General features: G+C 45.4%; 1 protein-coding gene across 1 annotated transcript in view; it reads left to right on the plus strand.

Moving 5' to 3' along the window:
- Positions 1–20,261, plus strand: part of ANKAR (ankyrin and armadillo repeat containing) — a 57,252-nt gene that overhangs the window by 5,464 nt on the left and 31,527 nt on the right. Inside the window, exons 4-9 of the mRNA XM_028707832.2 lie at positions 1,158–1,273; positions 3,617–3,794; positions 6,660–6,879; positions 10,438–10,645; positions 17,391–17,599; positions 19,319–19,423. Of these exons, the coding sequence (XP_028563665.2) occupies positions 1,158–1,273; positions 3,617–3,794; positions 6,660–6,879; positions 10,438–10,645; positions 17,391–17,599; positions 19,319–19,423 (1,036 nt within the window). The remainder of the gene's footprint in view (positions 1–1,157; positions 1,274–3,616; positions 3,795–6,659; positions 6,880–10,437; positions 10,646–17,390; positions 17,600–19,318; positions 19,424–20,261) is intronic.

The following is a 20,261-nucleotide window of genomic DNA, read 5'->3' on the forward strand; positions in this document are numbered from 1 at the left end:
TTAATATTATAAACACTAAAACAATAACCACAAGACATTGACTTCCACCAATCCCACAGCACCTCCTTTATCTCTCATTGTGTCTTCCTGTTTTCCTGTTACTTACTTACCTGGCAGGAGAGACACCTTGATCATATATCATCATCATCATCATCATCATCATCATCATGTAGGATGGGTGAAAGGAGCAGCTTCTCCTATATCAAACAGCCTGTACTTTGAAGTAATCCACTGAGGCCCATTTCTCTGCACCTTCCTTGTTATATTTAGGCATATGGCAAATAGAGAAGGGTCTTTTGTTGTGGTGGCCCCATGATGAAAACATGCGCATCCTCTCCTGCTAGCAACTTTACATTCTTTCAGGCATTAAGCAAAACAAAAACAAAAAACACCTCTCAGAGATTTGAAGGGACTCTAAGCATTTTAAACCTTTTAGAGCTGATTAGCATTTTGTCTGCTAGTTTTTTTATGATTATTGTTATTGTTTATTGCAATTAATTGCTTTCAATATCAGCATTGTAAATGCCCCTGGTTTCATTCTCAAGCAAAGGCAGTATAAACATATTTAAAGTGCATACATAATTATTAAATGACACCATGAAAAGTAAATTGTAGGAGGTGATTGTCAGCTTCCTTTTACTCAGAGCAGATCCATTGAAATAAATGGGTCTAACTTAGCCGTGTTCATGAATGCCAATGAGTCTGAGCAAAATTTAGTTTAATACCACCCTTCAGTTCTGATTTGTTTCAAGAAAATATATTTTACAAGAGAATACATTTATTTTTATCTGTATTATTTTATTTTAAAGAGCATTTACTTTGAAGAAATTCAGCATGTAATCACTTGACGGTAGCAAGAACAGGACTGTTGTAGAACTGTAACCTCACATGTTATGGGTTGGAAGTCAAATAACTTTGGTTCTTTGATTCTATGAAACTAAAAACCTGTTTCCACCATGTGCCCAGACAGGAATTGAACTTGTGGTTCTCTACCCATTGGGTTTTTCAGCTCTTCTCAGCTCTTAGCAGATTTTGAGCCTGCATATTTTGCTGAAAAGATGCTTTAACTACTTAAAGCAGTGCTTGGCCTTGATACAGGAAGTTTTAAAGGCTTTGCAAGCATAAATAGGGTCTGTTGTTTTTAACATTAATTGTAGGCTGCCTATGACGAAATGCATACATGTGCAGCAAATCACCTCGCTCAGCTGTTGGACCCAGATGCACCCTATAGAGAACATTACCCCATACCAATAATGGATTTTCAAGGCAAGAGGTAAAGAGCACGTGAGATGGCTTTCGATTGAGTTTTTGGGAGCGTAACACTAGTTAATGGTTGAGAGTCAAAAAGTGGCTCATACATAAGTGCCAGCAAACACTTGTGTACATGCAGCAGATGTTACAGTATGCAATAATAATTGATTAGAAATAAGTTTGCCTAAAAGACATACTGACGATTGAGTACGGATGTTTATTATTTATTCATTGAGATTTTTAAATTGAATGCAGAATTGAGTTTTGCTGCTTTTAAAAAACAAATTATTTTGACCATAGCTCTTTGCCCACTGTGCTTTATCATAAAGGGAATCCAGTCACGTAGTGAAAATCTTGTAGATGGAATCCAGTCTGGCATAAAGCATGACACAATCATATTTTCTGTGCTTCCTGTTAGCCCTTTAGTCTAAACTAGGCATAGGCAAACTTGGCCCTCCAGATGTTTTGAGACTACAGTTCCCATTATCCCTGACCACAGGTCCTGTTAGCTAGGGATCATGGGAGTTGTAGTCCCAAAACATCTGGAGGGCTGAGTTTGCCTACAGTGTACTTCTACTCTATCAAGTCCCCCCCCCCCAGCCCCCAGAACCACCTTTGCTCCATCTTTTATGCCTAGGTTCCATTATTTCAGGCTTAGGGAAACATACACTTTAGTGATCTTTACAGTGCCCAGATACTAAAAGGTAAAGGGACCCCTGATCATTAGGATTGACTCTGGGGTTGTGGCACTCATCTTGCTTTATTGGCCAAGGGAGCTGGCGTACAGCTTCCAGGTCATGTGGCCAGCATGACTAAGCATACCTGTCAACGTTTTCCTTTTTTTAAAGGGAAATTCTCTTATTCCAAATAGGATTTCCCTTTAAAAAAGGGAAAAGTTGACAGCTATGTGACCAAGCCGCTTCTGGCGAACCAGAGCAGTGCACGGAAACACCGTTTACCTTCTCGCCGGAGCAGTACCTATTTATCTACTTGCACTTTGACGTGCTTTCGAACTGCTAGGTTGGCAGGAGCTGGGACCAAGCAACAGGAGCTCACCCCGTCAAGGGGATTCAAACCACCAACCTTCTGATCGGCAAGTCGTAGGCTCTGTGGTTTAGACCACAGTGCCACCCGCGTCCCTTTTGCCCAGATACTAGAGCAATGTTAAAAGGATACTACAGTGGTACCTTGGTTCTCAATTTAATCCGTTCCGGAAGTCTGTTCCAAAACCAAAGCGTTCCAAAACCAAGGAATGCTTTCCCATAGAAAGTAATGCAAAATGGATCAATCCATTCCAGACTTTTAAAAACAACCCCTAAAACAGCAATTTAATGTGAATTTTACTATCTAATGAGATCATTGATCCATAAAACAAAAGCAACAAACAATGTACTGTAGTCACACAATCAATCAATCAATCAATCAATCAGTAGCTGAACTGGGTTCCACACAGTCACAAAAACAAAACAAAAAGAGATGCAAAACCAAAAACACAAAATAAATAGCAAAAACAGACAGACCTCAGCATAACACTCAAAACAGAAGCGTAACACTCAAAACAGAGCACGTTCGGCTTCCAAAAAGTTGCCAAACCCAAACACTTACTTCTGGGTTTGCAGTGTTTGGGTTCCAAGTTGTTTGAGTACCACGGCACCACTGTACAAATAGTGTGGTGCAGTGGGTAGAGCATTGGGCTAGGATGATGGAGAGACCCAGATTAAAATTGACACTTTACCCATGAAGCTCACTGGGGGACCTTGGACCAGTCACACTCTCTTACCCAAACAACCAGGGTTGTCGCAAGGATAATTTTTGAGGAGGGTATGCTGCTGTATGCCATCCTGAGAGGAAAGGCAGGATTAAAATGAATTATAATGGTATGCCATGGTCCAATTTAGACAGCTGTACACAACCTGCGGCCCACTGAGCTAAATGCAGCAACTACTGCTTGATTTTCTTTAATAAAGTCCTATACATAAGAACCTGCTGAACCAGGTCAAAGTTGTCCACCTAGTCCAGTATCCTGTTCTCACAGTGGCCAACCAGATGCCCATGGGAAGCCTGTAAACAGAACATGAGTGTAACAGCACTTGTGACTCCCAGCAACTGATTTTGTGTATTGTGGCCTGCCTAGTGTTTAACCACGATCCCAATTTTGCAGTCTCGGAGACAGCAATAAATATATATTTATAAGCCCCTGGTGGACCACCATATTAAGCGGTTGGGATGTCCTTGGTTTGGTGGGTCAGAGGATTCTCAGGCTCACTTTACAGGCATTGTGAAATATAGGCTATGAAATAATGTGTTAAAATATTCCAGTTTCTACTGTGCGTGTGTGTGTCCCCCCACCCCCTGCATTTTCCAGCTATTATGTAATCGGGATCGAACTTGAACCATTTTATCTGCTTTTTAAGAGCCAATGGTGGGGAGCCATAAACGAAGTAGTAAGCACACTTAAACCCAAAAGGCTTCCATTAACTGATATTCAAGCAATGGACCAATTCAAGAAAAGATTTGGCTATAAGAAGGCTATTAAATGCAAGGTATGGTTTTTGTTTTTTTAAGGGAATGGACCCTGTGAGGTCCACCACATTTATGGTCATCTTCCTTTAACAGCTCTTTCAGAACAGTTTTGCTCCTCTCCCTCTGTCGCTCAAAATCATGCTTCATTCCAGTTACAGCAGCCTTTGTGGATGGAGTCAACCCGACTGCCCTGCTTCTCAGGCCAGGTGGAAAATTTAAGGTTGCCAACCACCCTGTATGAAGCATAGGTTCCCACGAGACAAGAGACAATGATAACAGCAAGAACCTTTATTGAACTAACAGAACTGGACAGCAGGGGCAAACAACTGCTTGTATACATTTCTGAAGGCCTGGGCCACTCCCACTCCCAACGTGATTGGCTATCTAAACTTCCAAGCTGCGAATCATGACTCAGAGTTTAAGGGCCAATGGCAGAGGCCCAAATCCTGAAATGTTCTGTGATTGGATATCATGTATCGAATCAGAACACAGGAACTCAAAATCCTTAGTCCAGACTCAAGCTCAGGCAAACACAGAACACTGAATACATAACACTGTATAATACAGGATCGTCCTGTATGATAGTGCAAAATACTATGTCCTGTGCTGATTCAATACAGGGTGCAGTTTGTCCTGTATTTCCACTCCCCTGCCCCCCCTTGTCTCTGCCAAGTTAGGGCTCCTCTCCAAATCTATCTGTGTGAAAGGGTGTGTGAAAGTCATGTATTTAAGTTACAGGTAGCAAAGCTCAGACAGATTTACAAATTCATGCATATCTGTCTCTGTGCATGTGACAAATTCCAGAGAAGCCATCCTGTTAGGCTGCCACAGATTGTAATGGATTGCTTTGAGTTCATTTATGCACCAGGTGGAAAAGAAAATCGCTCCAACGCCTCTCTCTCCCCACCCTACCCTGCCCAGTATTTTGCCAGAACAAAGGTGGCAACCTTAGTGGAAATGGCCCAAACAGCCCATTCTCTGTTGCTTCCCTATTTATCAGACTCCTTCTGCCTCTGGCTGGTCAGGGCTGCTTGCCTTTGAGCTTTCTTCTCTGCTAACCTCAGCGAACGCCTGGTTTGGGGGGCAGCTACGTTTTCTGGGAGACACTCCAGTGACAGCGTCTCATTCAACTGCTGCTCAAGCTTTGCCTGTTGAATGCTTTCAAAGTCCTCCTCCTCATCTCCCATTATCTCCCAACTTTTGCCCTCATCTTCCTCTGGAGTGTGCCCTCTGCCAAACCACTTCTGGAGTATGGGGCCTCTCCCTCCGATAACAGGACTCTCATGAAGAGTTTGGCAGCAGTCCTGTATCTCAGCGACTCATATCTGCTCATTTGTTGTTGTTTAGTCATTTAGTCGTGTCCGACTCTTCGTAACCCCATGGACCAGAGCACGCCAGGCACTCCTGTCTTCCACTGCCTCCCGCAGTTTGGTCAGACTCATGTTTGTAGCTTCGAGAACGCTGTCCAACCATCTCATCCTCTGTCATCCCCTTCTCCTTGTGCCCTCCATCTTTCCCAACATCAGGGTCTTTTCCAGGGAGTCTTCTCTTCTCATGAGGTGGCCAAAGTATTGGAGCCTCAGCTTCAGGATCTGTCCTTCCAGTGAGAACTCAGGGCTGATTTCCTTAAGAATTGATACGTTTGATCTTCTTGCAGTCCATGGGACTCTCAAGAGTCTCCTCCAGCACCATAATTCAAAAGCATCAATTCTTCGGCGATCAGCCTTCTTTATGGTCCAGCTCTCACTTCCATACATCACTACTGGAAAAACCATGGCTTTAACTATACGGACCTTTGTTGGTAAGGTGATGTCTCTGCTTTGCTTTTTAAGATGCTGTATCTGCTCATATGAGCATGCAAACAGCAGAGTAAACAAAAGCTTGGCTGCAAAAATATGTAGCATCGCTAATTTTATTGCTATACATCAAATCAAACCAAATCATAATAAAGAAATTAACAACAGCGCAAGGAGCAGCTCACACAAACATCCTGTCTGTCTGGGAGACAGAACAAAGAGCCTAAAACAAAAGCACAGAGAACGGAAATGCGGTGTCTGAGTTTCCGTTCTCACACTTCCAGAAGAATGGAATGTAAACAGTGTGGATCACGAGATCCAACAGCAATGGGAGGATGAAAAATACTAACATGGAGGTCTATACTAAATGCCCCTTCATCCTCTCTGGAAGACTCCTGGGAAGGTGGTCTCCACCACTTTCCTTCATCTGCCCAGGCCCTGACAGCCGGGTAGAAGCTTCCTGGGCTTTGAGAAGGATGCTGGAGCCCTGATGCCTCCGTGATGGGAGGACTCTTGGACCCGGTCAGAGCATCATGTCTCCCACCCTAAGCTGAGCAGAAACTTCCCAGGCTTTGAGAAGCAGGCACCAGAGTATTAATACTTTAATACTCTAATTTACTGGGAACATTTAGGGGACTAGCCTAGTCCCCCTACTCCACTGACCGCATGCCACTGGCAGGGTGATGATTTGGCTAAAATTTGTTGAGGGGGGGTATCTTGCGGATTCTGTTAAGGGCCTCTCTACATTTCCCCCTATAATTTGAGTACTGAAACTGGCATCCAGTGGTTGGGGCCAAGACTTCAGTGGCCTGTATACATCCTTGCCCATTCAATCTAACGAGCCAGGATGGAACGTGTGATACAGAACAAGTACAAAATTATATAATGCGAAACAGAATAAGAGAGACCCTGTGTCTTTCCGCAGTCAGCTGGCCTCAGGAGTCAATTTATCTTGGTACAGAGTTTTAACTGTTCTCTTTCTTTCAGGGCATGGTACACACAGCCCAAATCAAAGTAGCTGGAGTGAAAAATCACTGTATTCCTATTCTTGTTGTTTTTCTATGTGCCTTTTGGGCGTGTGACATTTAGAGCCTGCCATTTGGCATGAGGGCTGCTGCTGAAAGAGGGTTGGCTGCTATCTTCCTCACCTTCTGCCGCAAGACATCCCTCTCCAGCCTTGCTCTTTCAGACGATCATGGCTACGGTCTTATCCACTATGCTGCTATCTACAACCGTGTGTCCATCATATGCCAGCTGATTAAATCATATCTGACAATCAACCAGAGGCGCAGCATCCCAGTTAGCCAAGGTAAGAAATAGTATATGCTGAGAAGTTATTAGAGTCACAACTCCCAGGGGTCCTTCCCACAAGGAAAGCATCCCCCCTGTCCCCTTTCTTGGTTGTAGAAAAGACTCTGTGCAAGAACCAGAGATATCTAAATCAGGCTTCCTCAAACTTGGCCCTCCAGATGTTTTGAGACTACAATTCCCATCATCCCTGGCCACTGGTCCTGCTAGCTGGGGATCATGGGAGTTGTAGGCCAAAAACATCTGGAGGGCTGAGTTTGAGGAAGCCTTCGTTCACCTTTGTGGAGATCCCTCTTGATTCCAATTTTCTTTTCTGAAGTGTGTGAGATGCTTAATTGCTCCAGACATCACTGTTAGCCCTCATCTGACCTGTTACTGACTCCAGTTCAGATACCTGTGTGGGCGAGCAGGCAGAGCAATGTGGTCCCACTTGGCTCCAGTGGAGGGTTGCTTTGGCGCTGGGCTGGAGCAGCGGTCTCTGTCCCCCGCCTGGCATACGTGCCCACCCACCCTGGGCATTGGCAACCCACGATATGCTGCTGTGCTGGACAACAGCTCCCATCATCTGACCATTGGCCCTGCAGACTGAAATCCATCAACACCTGGAGAGGAGAACCACAGATTCTTCATCTCTGAAATAACTGTTTGGAGGAGGCCTTCATCATTAGAGTGAGAAGCAGGATAGTGTAGAAAGAAAGAAAGAAAGAAAGAAAGAAAGAAAGAAAGAAAGAAAGAAAGACGCAATAGCCAAATCATAATAAATACATTTTTTTCCTAGGGAAACGTCCCCAGAAATCTGATACAAAGGGTAAGTGATAAATAATTTGTTGTCCTCTGACTTTTGTAATATATATAAGTATACAAAATAAAGTTGTGCTAGCTTTAGGAAAACTAGGGGCTATAAGTTTAAGGGCAAAGGCTTGCAGCTTCTGTACCTTAAGAGATAATGCTCTATAGTGTAACTAGAACGGTTCATTCAATGAAATATTTGAGTTAGTGGGAGCTTTGCTCTTGCCATTAAGGGGTGCACAGGTAAGCCCAATCGGAAGAAAATCTCTTCGGAATCCATTAAGCATGTTGCAGTTTTGTAATTTTGTTCTGGGAGTAAATTTAATGCAGAGATTACATTGTAAACACACACACACACACACACACACACACACATAAAATAATAATAATTAAAAAGATTGATTGCACTGAAGTCGATAGTATTTCGTCACTGGAAATTCTGCATAGCCAATAGCTTTGGAACCTATGATATAATTAATCTTAAAATAAAAACCTATGTCTATATATCACACTGGCATGTAGGGATGTCATGCTTGGAGTGATTAAATAAATATGCTTTCTTTCAGGAACAATGAGCTTCCAAGATAAGGACATTGCAGGAGAGAAAAGTGGTGAGTTGCAAAAAACCACAGCATTACCTTTTTATAGTCTACGCTGATGAAAATTATTTAGTTTGTTGCCATTGGTTGCTCTTTCTCTCTCCACTAAGGCTGGGCTATATGCTGTTCATATTCAGGGGTGGGCAGAGATTTTGCTATGTTTTCCATTTTTAATGCTACAATGCATGGCATGTTCGATGCTTTTTTTAAAATCTGATAAATTCACATGCTATTTTTCTAGTGCTGGAAAGAGAAACAATATTGATTCTGTGAAAATTCAGCGTGGTGGGGAGGTGAGAGTGTGAAACTAGGACCTTAGAGAGACTAGGTGTCAGGGGTTCAGGGAGAGAGGAGCAGATGAGGGAGGAGACTGAGAGCGAGGGGGAAGGATCCCAGGGCGACGAGGAAGAGGATGACAATGACTCGAGGGTTTCCATGAGTCTTTCCAGTGAATCGGAGGATTCCCAAAAGGGGGCGCCCCTGGTCAGGCCAAGGGGAGCCACAGGGGGGAGTAGCCAGGAGCAGGGCAGCAGCAGGGGAACCCCCAGTGGAAGTTGGAGATCGGGACCGGCTTCTCCGCCGGAACGGAGTGAAGGGGGTGGAGTTCCCAGTGTGTCAGACGGAGCAGAGCAGGAAGCAGAGAGGGGAAGGAGATTGGGGCAAGACGTCCTGCCGGAAGGGGCGGAGAGTAGTACCGAGAGCAGTGTAACTGTCAAGAGGAAGGTCAGAAGCAGCGTACGCGCGCCAAGTTCAAATGTGGAGGCGCGCGGAAGTGAGGAGAGCCCGGAGGAGGAGCCTGGTCCCAAAGCACGAAGGAGGGGGGAGCAGGCGTCAGCGGATTCAGCTTCTGGGGAATCCCGGAGGGAGGGCACCCAGGGGGGCAGAAAGACCCTGCGGAAAAGGAAGGACAGGAAGAGGTGGTCCAGCACAAGCCTCTTAAACTGGTGTAGAGGCGGGACTGATTCAGAGGGGACTTCAGCGGTCTAAGCCTAACAGACGTGGGGCCACGCGCCTCGGCTGTGAACTGACAATGTTGTTCTTCAATAAAAGCTTTTGTATATAAGCTGGACTGGGCGTTGGTCTCTTGTGAGCTGGGACCTTGGGTGGCCCTGACACTAGGTTTCAAGCTTACTGGGTGACCTTGGGCCAGCCCCTGCCTCTCAGACTAACCTACCTTACAGGGTTGTCGTGGTTTTTAAACGAGGGGGGGAGAAGCAAAGACATCACCTTGAGGTTTTTGGAGAAAAGGGCTATAAATTCAACACATACATACATATACCTTGGAAGTCAAACAGAATCAGTTCTGGAAGTCCGTTCGACTTCCAAAACATACGGAAACCAAAGTGCAGCTTCTGGTTGGCTGGAGGAAGCTGCGCTGGACATTCGGCTTCTGAAAATCGTTTGAAAACCAGAACACTCACTTCCCGTTTTCGATTGTTCAGGAGCTGCAACGTATGAGTTCCAAGGCATTCAGCAACCAAGCTACGACTAGCAAATAATTATTCAAACACTGGGGGCTCTGCCTTAGATTTTGCCAGCTGAAGTGTACCATGTTATGTACTGAAGTTCTCACCCTAGGCCAGCAGGGGGATACTGTAGATAGTTATGCAAATAAGGGATCGAAAGTGACGTTCAGTGATTGGAAAGTTTTAGAAAATTGTTAGTTACATTGTACTGGAGCTCTATATAAGCAGGCTGACTGAACCCTTCAGTTCAGTTCTGTCCTGGCCTGTGAATAAGCAAGAACTGTTTGAAGAATCGCTGTGTCGTCTGATATGTTCACCCACAACTTAACATACCATGTCTGTGTAGTTCAGGGGTAGGCAACCTAAGGCCCGGGGGCTGGATGCGGCCCGATTGCCTTCTAAATCCGGCCCGCAGACGGTCCAGGAATCAGCGTGTTTTTACATGAGTAGAATGTGTCCTTTGATTTAAAATGCATCTCTGGGTTATCTGTGGGGCCTGCCTGGTGTTTTTACATGAGTAGAATGTGTGCTTTTATTTAAAATGCATCTCTGGCTTATTTGTGGGGCATAGGAATTTGTTCATTTCCCCCCCAAAATATAGTCCAGCCCACCACATGGTCTGAGAGACGGTGGACCGTCCCACGGCTGAAAAAGGTTGCTGACCCCGGTGTAGTTCATTCTATTGCGTCTTGTTCCCTCTGTCAGGTTTTGGTCCCACTGCTTTGCACCTATCAGCTCAGTGCTCCTCCGTCGAAGCCCTCCATTTCCTCCTGGCCTTAAAAGCAGATTACGAAATACCTGATGAACATGGGTGGCTGCCTATACATTACGCTGCCTTCTATGACAATGTTACCTGCTTCACAATTCTCTACCGAAAACACCCAGCTTCGTTAGAGTCTGAAACACGAAATGAGTAAGTAAGCAGAAAACAGCATGGGAATTTACGCCGCCTTGTTTCCTTTTGGAATTCAAGTAAGGAACTCTAAATATTGTCAAGTTTCAGAGTTTGAAGCTTAGTGATTATGCATAATGTAACACCAAATTGCCCAATCTTGGGTCAATCAATTTGAGACAAGGGTTCATAATGTGCCCATCAGCTGGCTACATAACTATCTGGTCTTACATTTGCCTGCAAGGGAACAGGCTATTCTAGGGTGTGAACATGTTTTGAAATGTTTGCTATGTCGACTTCTAATCAATCTAAAGGTCCCATATCAATCAAATCCTCCTGGAAGAGTCTACTGGGAGCGTGGAGGACCTTCAGATAGCCTAAGAATGCAGTCTAGGCCAACGTTCACCTTCATGTTCTGGGTTCAAGCCTGGAATCCTTGATAAGAGTCCTTTTTAGAGCAATCAACGTTGCAAAGTGGGAAGGTAAAGAGAGCAAGATAGGCAGGCAAAGAAACTATCCCACCACAGCCCGGTTCAGCTCAACTGCATTTCTGTTACATGCAATTTGTCTGGAAGGATAAAATAACAATAAATCCTATATTCCAGTGAGTAGATCCCAATGAACATTAGGGCTGGCCAGTATCTGGTTTTCAACACTGTGATATATCCCCAGTTAAACATCACAATATACCAATATATTGTTGGGAAACTGCCAGGGAGATATTGTCCATCATGGCCCCAAGCCGGCTGTCGGACGTCCATCGATCTCCCGTAGCCAGGCAGATCCAGCAGTTAGCGACACGAAGCCTCAGAAATAGATTGCCACATTCCAGGCTTGTGCACACTGTTCTTTATCAGCAGAAAACACAGCCAGAAAGCTTGCACCACAGAAGAGCATATTTTTTCAGACTTTATTTAGCGTTGAACAGAACAAAGGGAAAACATGACCGTTCTGAGTCAGTGACTCCGACTGACTGAAATCGAAAGGAAACAGCAAACATAAACATCCTCAACAGGAAATACGCAGACTCTGTGACTCACAAGCCTGCTCTCTCTTAAGGTGGAACGGAAATATCCTAACATCCTCCCCCTTTCCGTGTAACCTGTAGTAGCTGTGGTTCACCCAATTGCAACCTCTGTGTGTAAACCTTAAGTTGTTCTTTGTTAACAACCTTAGACAACAGATCAGCAGGAATTTCATTTCCTGCCATGTAGGACACCCGAATCAGTCCTTTCTGAATACACTCTCTTGCACGATGTAGCTTAATCTGCAAGTACTTGGTTCTTTGCTTGCAACTCTCGGAGTTCAGCAAAGCCAAACATGATCTATTGTCTTGGTACACTTGTATAGGACATTTCACAGAAACCCCGATGTCCTTAAACAGTTGCATCAACCATTCACAATCCATGAGTGAAAATGACAGAGCATTGAGTTCTGCTTCACAGGAACTTAGGCTCACTGTTGTTTGCTTCTTGCACAACCAGTCAAACAGGCAGTGGTTGTACATGTAGCATACTCCAGAAGTGCTTGTACCATCTGTGGTGTCACTCCCAAAACTTGCATCTGCAAAGATTTCAAGACCTCCAGTCTTCTGACTGGTGAACCTCAGCCTGTAGTGCATAGTCCCTTTCAAATAGCGGGCTATGCGCTTCAGAGCTTTCCAATCCTGAACCGTAGGATTGTTGGCATGTCTGCTAAGCAGATTACAGCTTACAGCTATGTCAGGTCTTGAACATCTGGCAATGAAATTCAGCTTGCCTAGAATGCATCTGTACAGCGTTGTATCAGAAAACGCTTCAGCAGTACTATCTACCTGGTAACCTGTCACCATCGGTGTGTCTGCTGGGTTTGCATCAACCAAATTCAACCTGGTTAATACATCAGCAATTTTCTGTGTTTGGTGTACCAGAAAATTACCTGCTTGGTCCTTCTCCACCTGCAGAGAAAGATAGTTGGATACCTCACCAAGATCCTTCATGTCAAAGTGCTCCTTCAGCTGAGCTAGGGTGCTTTGGTAAAAAGCCTGATTCTTCCAAAACATCAGAAGATCATCAACAAAACATAAACAATACAGTTTGTTTTGCCCCTCCTCCTTGACAAACACACATGGATCAGCTTTGCCCTGGTGAAAACCTAGAGAAAGCAATGTTTCAGTGAGTTTTGTGTTCCAACACCTAGCACTCTGCTTGAGACCATATAAGGATTTCCGCAGTTTACAGACCATTCCCTTCTGTATCTGCATCCCGTCAGGTGGAAGCATAAACAGCTCTTCGTTCAAAATCCCGTAGAAAAAAGCTGTATTAATGTCGTGGTGGGAAACATGCAGTTTCTCCTCCGCAGCAATCTTGAGCATCAGCCGAATGCTCTCATATTTGACTGTGGGTGAGTAGGTCTCGTGGTAATCCTGTCCTGGTACCTGTGAAAAACCTCTGGCAACCAATCTGGCTTTGTGTCTGACTACCTTGCCATTCTGGTCTGTCTTAGCCTTGAAGACCCATTTGCTGCCAACCAGTCTCATACCTGGGACTACCGGTACCAGCTCCCAAGTTTGGTTCCTGTTCAAGGAATCAACTTCAGCCTTCATGGCATTAAGCCAAGGCTCAGCATCTTTAGAGGTTAACTCCTGAATCTCTTTGAAGCTTGAAGGTTCCCACACCTTCTCTGAGCTACTAAGAACAGCAGTTGCTGTCTTAGCAAACTCATCAGCATATCTCTTAGGAGGTCTGCCTTTGGTCGCCCTTTCAGACCTACGTACTAGACGCAAGTCTTCTGGACTCATCTCCTCTTTCTTAGGAGAAAAGTGACCAATGGTGAACAGTGGTTCTTCCAGTTCATTGTCAGACGCATCAGATGGTCTGACTGAGGCCTTTGCACTCTTGTAGTCTGCTGTGTCATCACTCTCACTGACATCAGCAGCAGCGCCGCCCAATGAACTGGAATCCGAACTCTGATCATCATCATCATCATCATCATCCTCCTCATCATCATCATCATCCTCAGCAGCTTCCTCAGCTTTAGCTGCTTGCTTGACATCACCTTCATCCTCCTCTGGGTAACTCTGGAAAATTCCCACATTTTCCCCCCACTTAGGATTGTACTCAACACTCCTTGTGAACTTTATGGATTTAGAGTCAGTCATCCATACCCTGTATGCACCTTTTTCGTACCCCATGAACAAACCATGTGCCCCACGCTTCCCAAGCTTGTTGGTTTGTGGGGTGCGTACCCACATGTCAGAACCAAAAATTCTCATGTGTTTGGTGTTGGGTTTCTTGCCAAACATCTTCTCATAGGGGGTACAACCAATGGGTGATGACAATCTGCGATTAACGGAGTAAACCAGATTCCCCAAAGCCTCCCCCCAAAACTTATCAGGGAGATTGGCATCATGCAACAAGGTTTTCATTCCTTGCAGCAATGTCTGATTTGCTCTCTCCGCAAGCCCATTCATCCATGGCGATCTGGGGGTTGACATGTCATGCTGGATTCCCTTCTCAGTCAGGAAAGCTTCAAACTGCTGAGAAGTGAATTCCCCACCTCGATCGGTAAAAAGACAGGAAATACGTTTACCGTGAGCATTCTCCAACCAAGCACAGAATGCTTTGAACCTAGGAAACGCTTGCGATTTCTGCTCGAGCATAAACACATGAATGTACCTAGAAAAAGAATCAATTAGAACCATGAAGAACCTTGCTCCTCCCAAAGAGGGCGTAAGTGGCCCAACTAGGTCTGCGTGCACTAGCTGGTAGGGCTTGGAAGCCTGCCTGCTAGACACTTTGCCTTTTGGAGCAACCTTCACCTTGTTCTCTGCACAAGATACACATTTCATATGAAATTTACAGGGTTTGATGTTCAAACCTTCAACCACCTCTGGCATCTTGGCCAGTGCCTTTCAAGAGAGGTGACCAAACCTTCGATGCGCTTCATGAATGCAACCTGCATGAAGAACTTTGTTAGTTTGTGCAACACAACAAGAATCAGCATTAGATACAACAGCAGTGTCCTCATAAGTTATATGGAACAAACCATCCATAAACTTTGCATGCAAATAGTCCTCTTTGCCTTTACTGATGACACAGACGCTCCTCTTGAAGGAAATCTGAAAACCACGTCCAGTAAGCTGCGGGACGCTCAATAAATTGCTTGCAGCTCCAGGAACATACAGTACATTACTGATGGTTGTATGCAAACTTGCAAGTTTCACAGTCCCTTCTCCTGCAATTTGCAACGTCCTTCCATCAGCCAGGTGGATCTCACCTTCCTGAGGCTTGAAGGAGATAAACAGGTGGCGATCCTTCGAAATATGGCGGCTGGCACCTGAATCGATAATAAACCTGCCTTTGGCTGTTGGAGCAGTCTTTACAGCAAGCAAACCCTTGTTTTCCACTGGCTTGGGCTTTTGCAGCTTGCCCCCCTGCTGCTCCTGGCCAGCAGACGTGCCTTTAGCCTTTGGTGAAGCTGTGCCAGCAGACATAGCCTTGTCTTCCACTGGCGTGGGCTTTTGCAGCTTGCCCCCCTGCTTCTGGTCAGCAGACGTGCCTTTAGCCTTTGGTGAAGCAGTGCCAGCTAACAAAGCCTTGTTTTCCACTGGCGTGGGCTCTTCACCCTCCCTCTGCTTCTGGCCATCTGCAGACGCCTGTTTACCTTTGCCTTTCCGGCCTCTGCAAAGGCGATGACCTTGGTTCTCACGAGAAACAGAGCTCTCAGCTGCCGACTCCTTGGCTCCCCCTGGAGGCTGGAATGCTGCCTGGGATGACATCACAGTCTGCTCCCCCTGCAGCTTGCAACCGGTGCCCTCAGCATCCCTGCATTCACTCGCATTCTGGGAAACAGCCAGGACCTCCGATGCATTCACACTCTGGGCTGGGACGACTGAGTTGTGAGCTTTCATCAAAGCATACCACATTCCACGTGCAGTGGTGTTGCCAGCCAGCGTCTTAATTTCCTCAAGAGATACGGATAAGACTATTACGTCAATCGCCTTCGAATCATCGGCTTTCCATCTCTCTGTCAGAGGAACTGGGGGGGCCTCACTCACGGTATGCCACACCCTAAACTGACGCAGCAAACTCTCACACCATTTTGCCCAGGTTTCATAATTCTGCCCATGTAACTTAAGGCATTCAGCATTTGCCTCAGAAGCTTGGAAAAACTCCATTTCCAGCTTTTTGCTTTAGCCGTGAGTCTTTTTTAAATTCAGAGACTCCTTATCTTGGCAGCTCATTAATCACGATGCCTTTTGGCTCGGCTCCCAGGCCAATTAAGCCTTGCCGGAGTTCAAAGGCTCCGTCCGAGGTAAAACAGAAAAGCCTCCCTTCCTTTCGCTTTTCCCACGTACCTCTCAAACGCAGTCTGTTGCAGCTTTACTCTCCTGTAGGTGCTGTGAATCTGGGCCCGAAACCTTGTTGTTGGGAAACTGCCAGGGAGATATTGTCCATCATGGCCCCAAGCCGGCTGTCGGACGTCCATCGATCTCCCGTAGCCAGGCAGATCCAGCAGTTAGCGACACGAAGCCTCAGAAATAGATTGCCACATTCCAGGCTTGTGCACACTGTTCTTTATCAGCAGAAAACACAGCCAGAAAGCTTGCACCACAGAAGAGCATATTTTTTCAGACTTTATTTAGCGTTGAACAGAACAAAGGGAAAACATGACCGTTCTGAGTCAGTGACTCCGACCGACTGAAATCGAAAGGAAACAGCAAACATAAACATCCTCAACAGGAAATACGCAGACTCTGTGACTCACAAGCCTGCTCTCTCTTAAGGTGGAACGGAAATATCCTAACATATATCACAATGTCTGAAATAAGGATGGAGCTATCTAGAGGCATTGGCTGGCTTCACGGTTTTCCCCACATTGTGATTTTTCCATCGCACACGCACACATCAAGATCCGCAATATGCTGCCAGGTCAAAAATTATGAAACCAGTATCATGATACGGACTTGAAACCAGTTTTGAGTGATTATATTGCCCAGCCCCTTCATGATTTGCAATATATTGCCAGGTCAAAAACGATGAACCCGATATCACAATATGGACTTCAGACCAGTTTTTGATGATATATCGATATCTCACCAAGCCCTAATGAACATGATAGGGCTTTTCTTATTAGAGAACATAGGGAGATGTGCATACTTTTATTTGTTCATTTTTGGCCACAATTCTTCATCTACTTTTCTGGGAGTGAATCTCATTGTACTCAGTAGGGCTTGCTTCTGAATAGATGTGTGCAGGATTCTACTGTCACTTGGCAGCTAACTTGCAGAAGCAATGCCCTGGCTTGCACATAGCTTACCACGAACACATGGATGTGCAGATAGACAGTGTGGTGTAGTGGTTAAGAGCAGTGGACTCGTAATCTGGTGAACCGGGTTCGCTTCCCCGCTCCTCCACATGCAGCTGCTGGGTGACCTTGGGCTAGTCACACTTCTCTGAAGTCTCTCAGCCTCACTCACCTCACAGAGGTGTTTGTTGTGGGGGAGGAAGGGAAAAGGAGATTGTTAGCTGCTTTGAGACTCCTTAGGGTAGTGATAAAGCAGGATATCAAATCCAAACTCTTCTTCTTCTTCTTTGGGAAAGGGATCACAATCATAGTTTGGCTTAGCATCTTGTATGACTCCAGGCCAAGGGTTTAGCTCTCTCTGGACTAACCGTGAACTATGACCAAGGCTTGTCCTGTATATGAAATAAAATCCATTTCATCATCCTATTTCGCTGAGTATTTATCTGCATCGCAGTGATGTTTCTCCTCTCTCCTACAGAAAATGCTCCACCCCACTTTTGCTTGCGGCTACATCTGGGGCATTAGATACGATCCAGCATTTGTTTTCTCTCGAAGCCAACTGGCTGAAAAAGGACAGCGAAGGAAATAATATCATTCATTTGGCGGTGCTGAACTTTCACACGGAGGTTCTGAAGCATCTAGTTGAGCTGCACAACCCTGATCTTCCGGTTTGGAAAACTCTTGTTGGTAAGCACATCAGTTCGTTTCCCTGCAAAGTGGTTCTAGGTGGCCCTGACTCACTGGGATGTTTCAGTTCATGAGGATGCAACAGGTCATGGAGGATGCAACAGCTCCCACAGCCCAGTGATAACACACCTGATGCTGTAGGGCAGGATAGGAATAGAGGCAGAAGCTGGAGGGAACTCTGTAAAGACTTGTCCTATAGCAGCCCCCACACCGTAACGGATTTGTCAGAAGGGACTTTGAACTACCACGTGGTGGCAGCATAGGACTCAGCAGGCTGACAAGGAAATATTGGCAGACTAAATGCTTCATATTAACCCACTAAAAAGGTGAACGGTAAAGGTAAAGGACCCCTGGATGGTTAAATACAGTCTAAGGAGACTATGGGGTTGCGGCGCTCATCTCGCTTTCAGGCCGAGGGAGCCGGCGTTTGTCCACAGACAGCTTTCCGGGTTATGTGGCCAGCATGACTAAACCGCAACACTACCAAAACTAAAACAAAATAACAATAAACGCACACAGTTTTAGCTGTTGAATATGTTGGCCATCAAGTACTAAAGACCTGGGTAGACTAAAATGTTGTTTGAATGAACTGTACTGCTTCAGGATAATGGTGAGGAGGGATACCTCTTTTGAATGCCTCCAAGTTTTTAAAGCTTGCTCTGAGTAGAAAAGGAACTATTTTAATGAAGGGGGATATTAAAAAGAAATAAAATCTGCCAACTGTAGTCTGAAATGGTATAATCTAGAGGTTTTCAATCTTTTTGAGTCCACGGCTCCCTTAACCGACTACATTTTTTTCTGCAGCAACCCTTTGGGGCTCAGTAGCCCAGTTACGTCACCCCTTGCCTGCAGAGCTGCCAGCCTCTCACCCTTTTTCGAACACCCTCCCTTGTGGAGTGTTCCCTCAGCCTCCTCTCCTCTCCCCTCTCCTTGGGAGTCCTCCAGGCAGCTGCAGCTGCAGCCCCTGGTCTCTGAACTGCCCCACCCCTGCCCCAAAGAGAGGTGCCTCCCAGAGGCACCATTTGCCTGAGGAGCTTGTAGCCAGGGCTGCTGCAATAAACAGCCATGCAAGCCTTTGGGAGGCAGAAACGCAAAAGGGCATCAGAGGAGGGAGGGAACGAAAGAGGAACAGCGACCAGTGTTGCCCGCAGCACCCCTGACCATCATTCAGGGCAAAATGCAAAAAAAATATTTAAAAAAATCACTGTTGATACCTCATTCTCGAATTGCCCCTCTGAAATTAACTCGGAGTCGAGAGTGGATTTCATGCTCTTTATTCAGCTCATAGTGGTGAGGAGGAATGGAAGTTCCCCCAGAACGTCTGCTTTATATACATTATTTACACAATGGGCCCCACGTGATTGGCTAATTCAGGGATTCTCCTGTGGGCCAATCAGGTTGCGGATTCACTTCCACGTGGAGCTGGATTGGGTGGCTCCTGTGGACCAATCAGACTGCTGCATTCTGGATCCTATTGTTCTAAGACCAATCAGGCTGCTGCATTCTGAATCTATTGTTCTAGGAGCAATCAGACTGCTGCATTTTGGATCCTATTCATCTCAGTACATAACAAATCCATTCCTGGCCATTTATTGGCTGGATAAACTACAACGAAAAACAATTCTGCAAACTGGAGTTATTGCAAAAAGGTTCAGCTTGGATACATCCTTTGGGGGTAACCAGCAAGTGTCTTCAGGTTGCTTTGGGGATTCTCAACAGGTATGCTGGACTGCAAAGAGCAGAAAAGGAAAGAAATGGCTATACGGTGTTTGGAAGTCCTTTGTCTCGCCAAAGATAATTACTGGAAGTGCATTTTGGATGCAGGTGAGATAAGCAGAACAAGATATGTTGCTGTCTTTATGCTATAGGTCAGGAGGGGCCCCAGATACTGTTGAATGACAGTTCCAATAATACCTCTCACCAGTGGCCTGTCTGGCTAGGGCTGATGGAGTCCAGCAACAACTTGGGGTGCCAGAGGTTCCCCATTCCTGTTGTAGGTTTTGATATAAGTATCTGTGCAGCAGCTACTAAATGCCCATATAAGGTGATTTCAAGCCTTATGAGGAACGGTTGAGGGAGTTGGGTATGTTTGGCCTGGATAAGAGCAGAAAATGACAGCCACCTTCAAATATCTAAAGGGCTGTCACATGGAAGAGGGAGCAGACTTGTCTTCTCCTGTTCTGGAGGCTAAGACCTAAAACCAATGCCTTCAAGCATTGAAGGACACTCTGACTAAGCATCAGGAATAACTTTCTGGTGATAGGAGCTGTTTGACAGTGAAATGGACTCCCTTGGAAGGGGGTGGAGGTTTTTAAGCAGAGGTTGGATGGCTATCTGTCATCATGGATGCTTCAGTTGAGATTCCTGCATTGCAGGGGGTTGGACTAGATGACCCTCGGGATCCCTTCCAACTCTACTGTTCTACGATTATAATAACAAGGGGGGGGGGACAATAAAAGAGATTAATCCAAGCCTGATGTGAATGCATAGGAAGACATAGTACCTCTTCCTTCCATCCTTGCCTTTTTAAAGCAAACGGTACACACAGAGTTGGATCCAGACGAATGTGGTTCCCACTAAAAATCAACTATCTATCTATCTGTCTGTCTGTCTATCTATCTATCTATCTATCTATCTATCTATCATCTGTTCTTTTCAAGTT

This window comes from Podarcis muralis, chromosome 1, assembly GCF_964188315.1.
Source record: "Podarcis muralis chromosome 1, rPodMur119.hap1.1, whole genome shotgun sequence".
Taxonomy (NCBI): Eukaryota; Metazoa; Chordata; class Lepidosauria; order Squamata; family Lacertidae; genus Podarcis; species Podarcis muralis.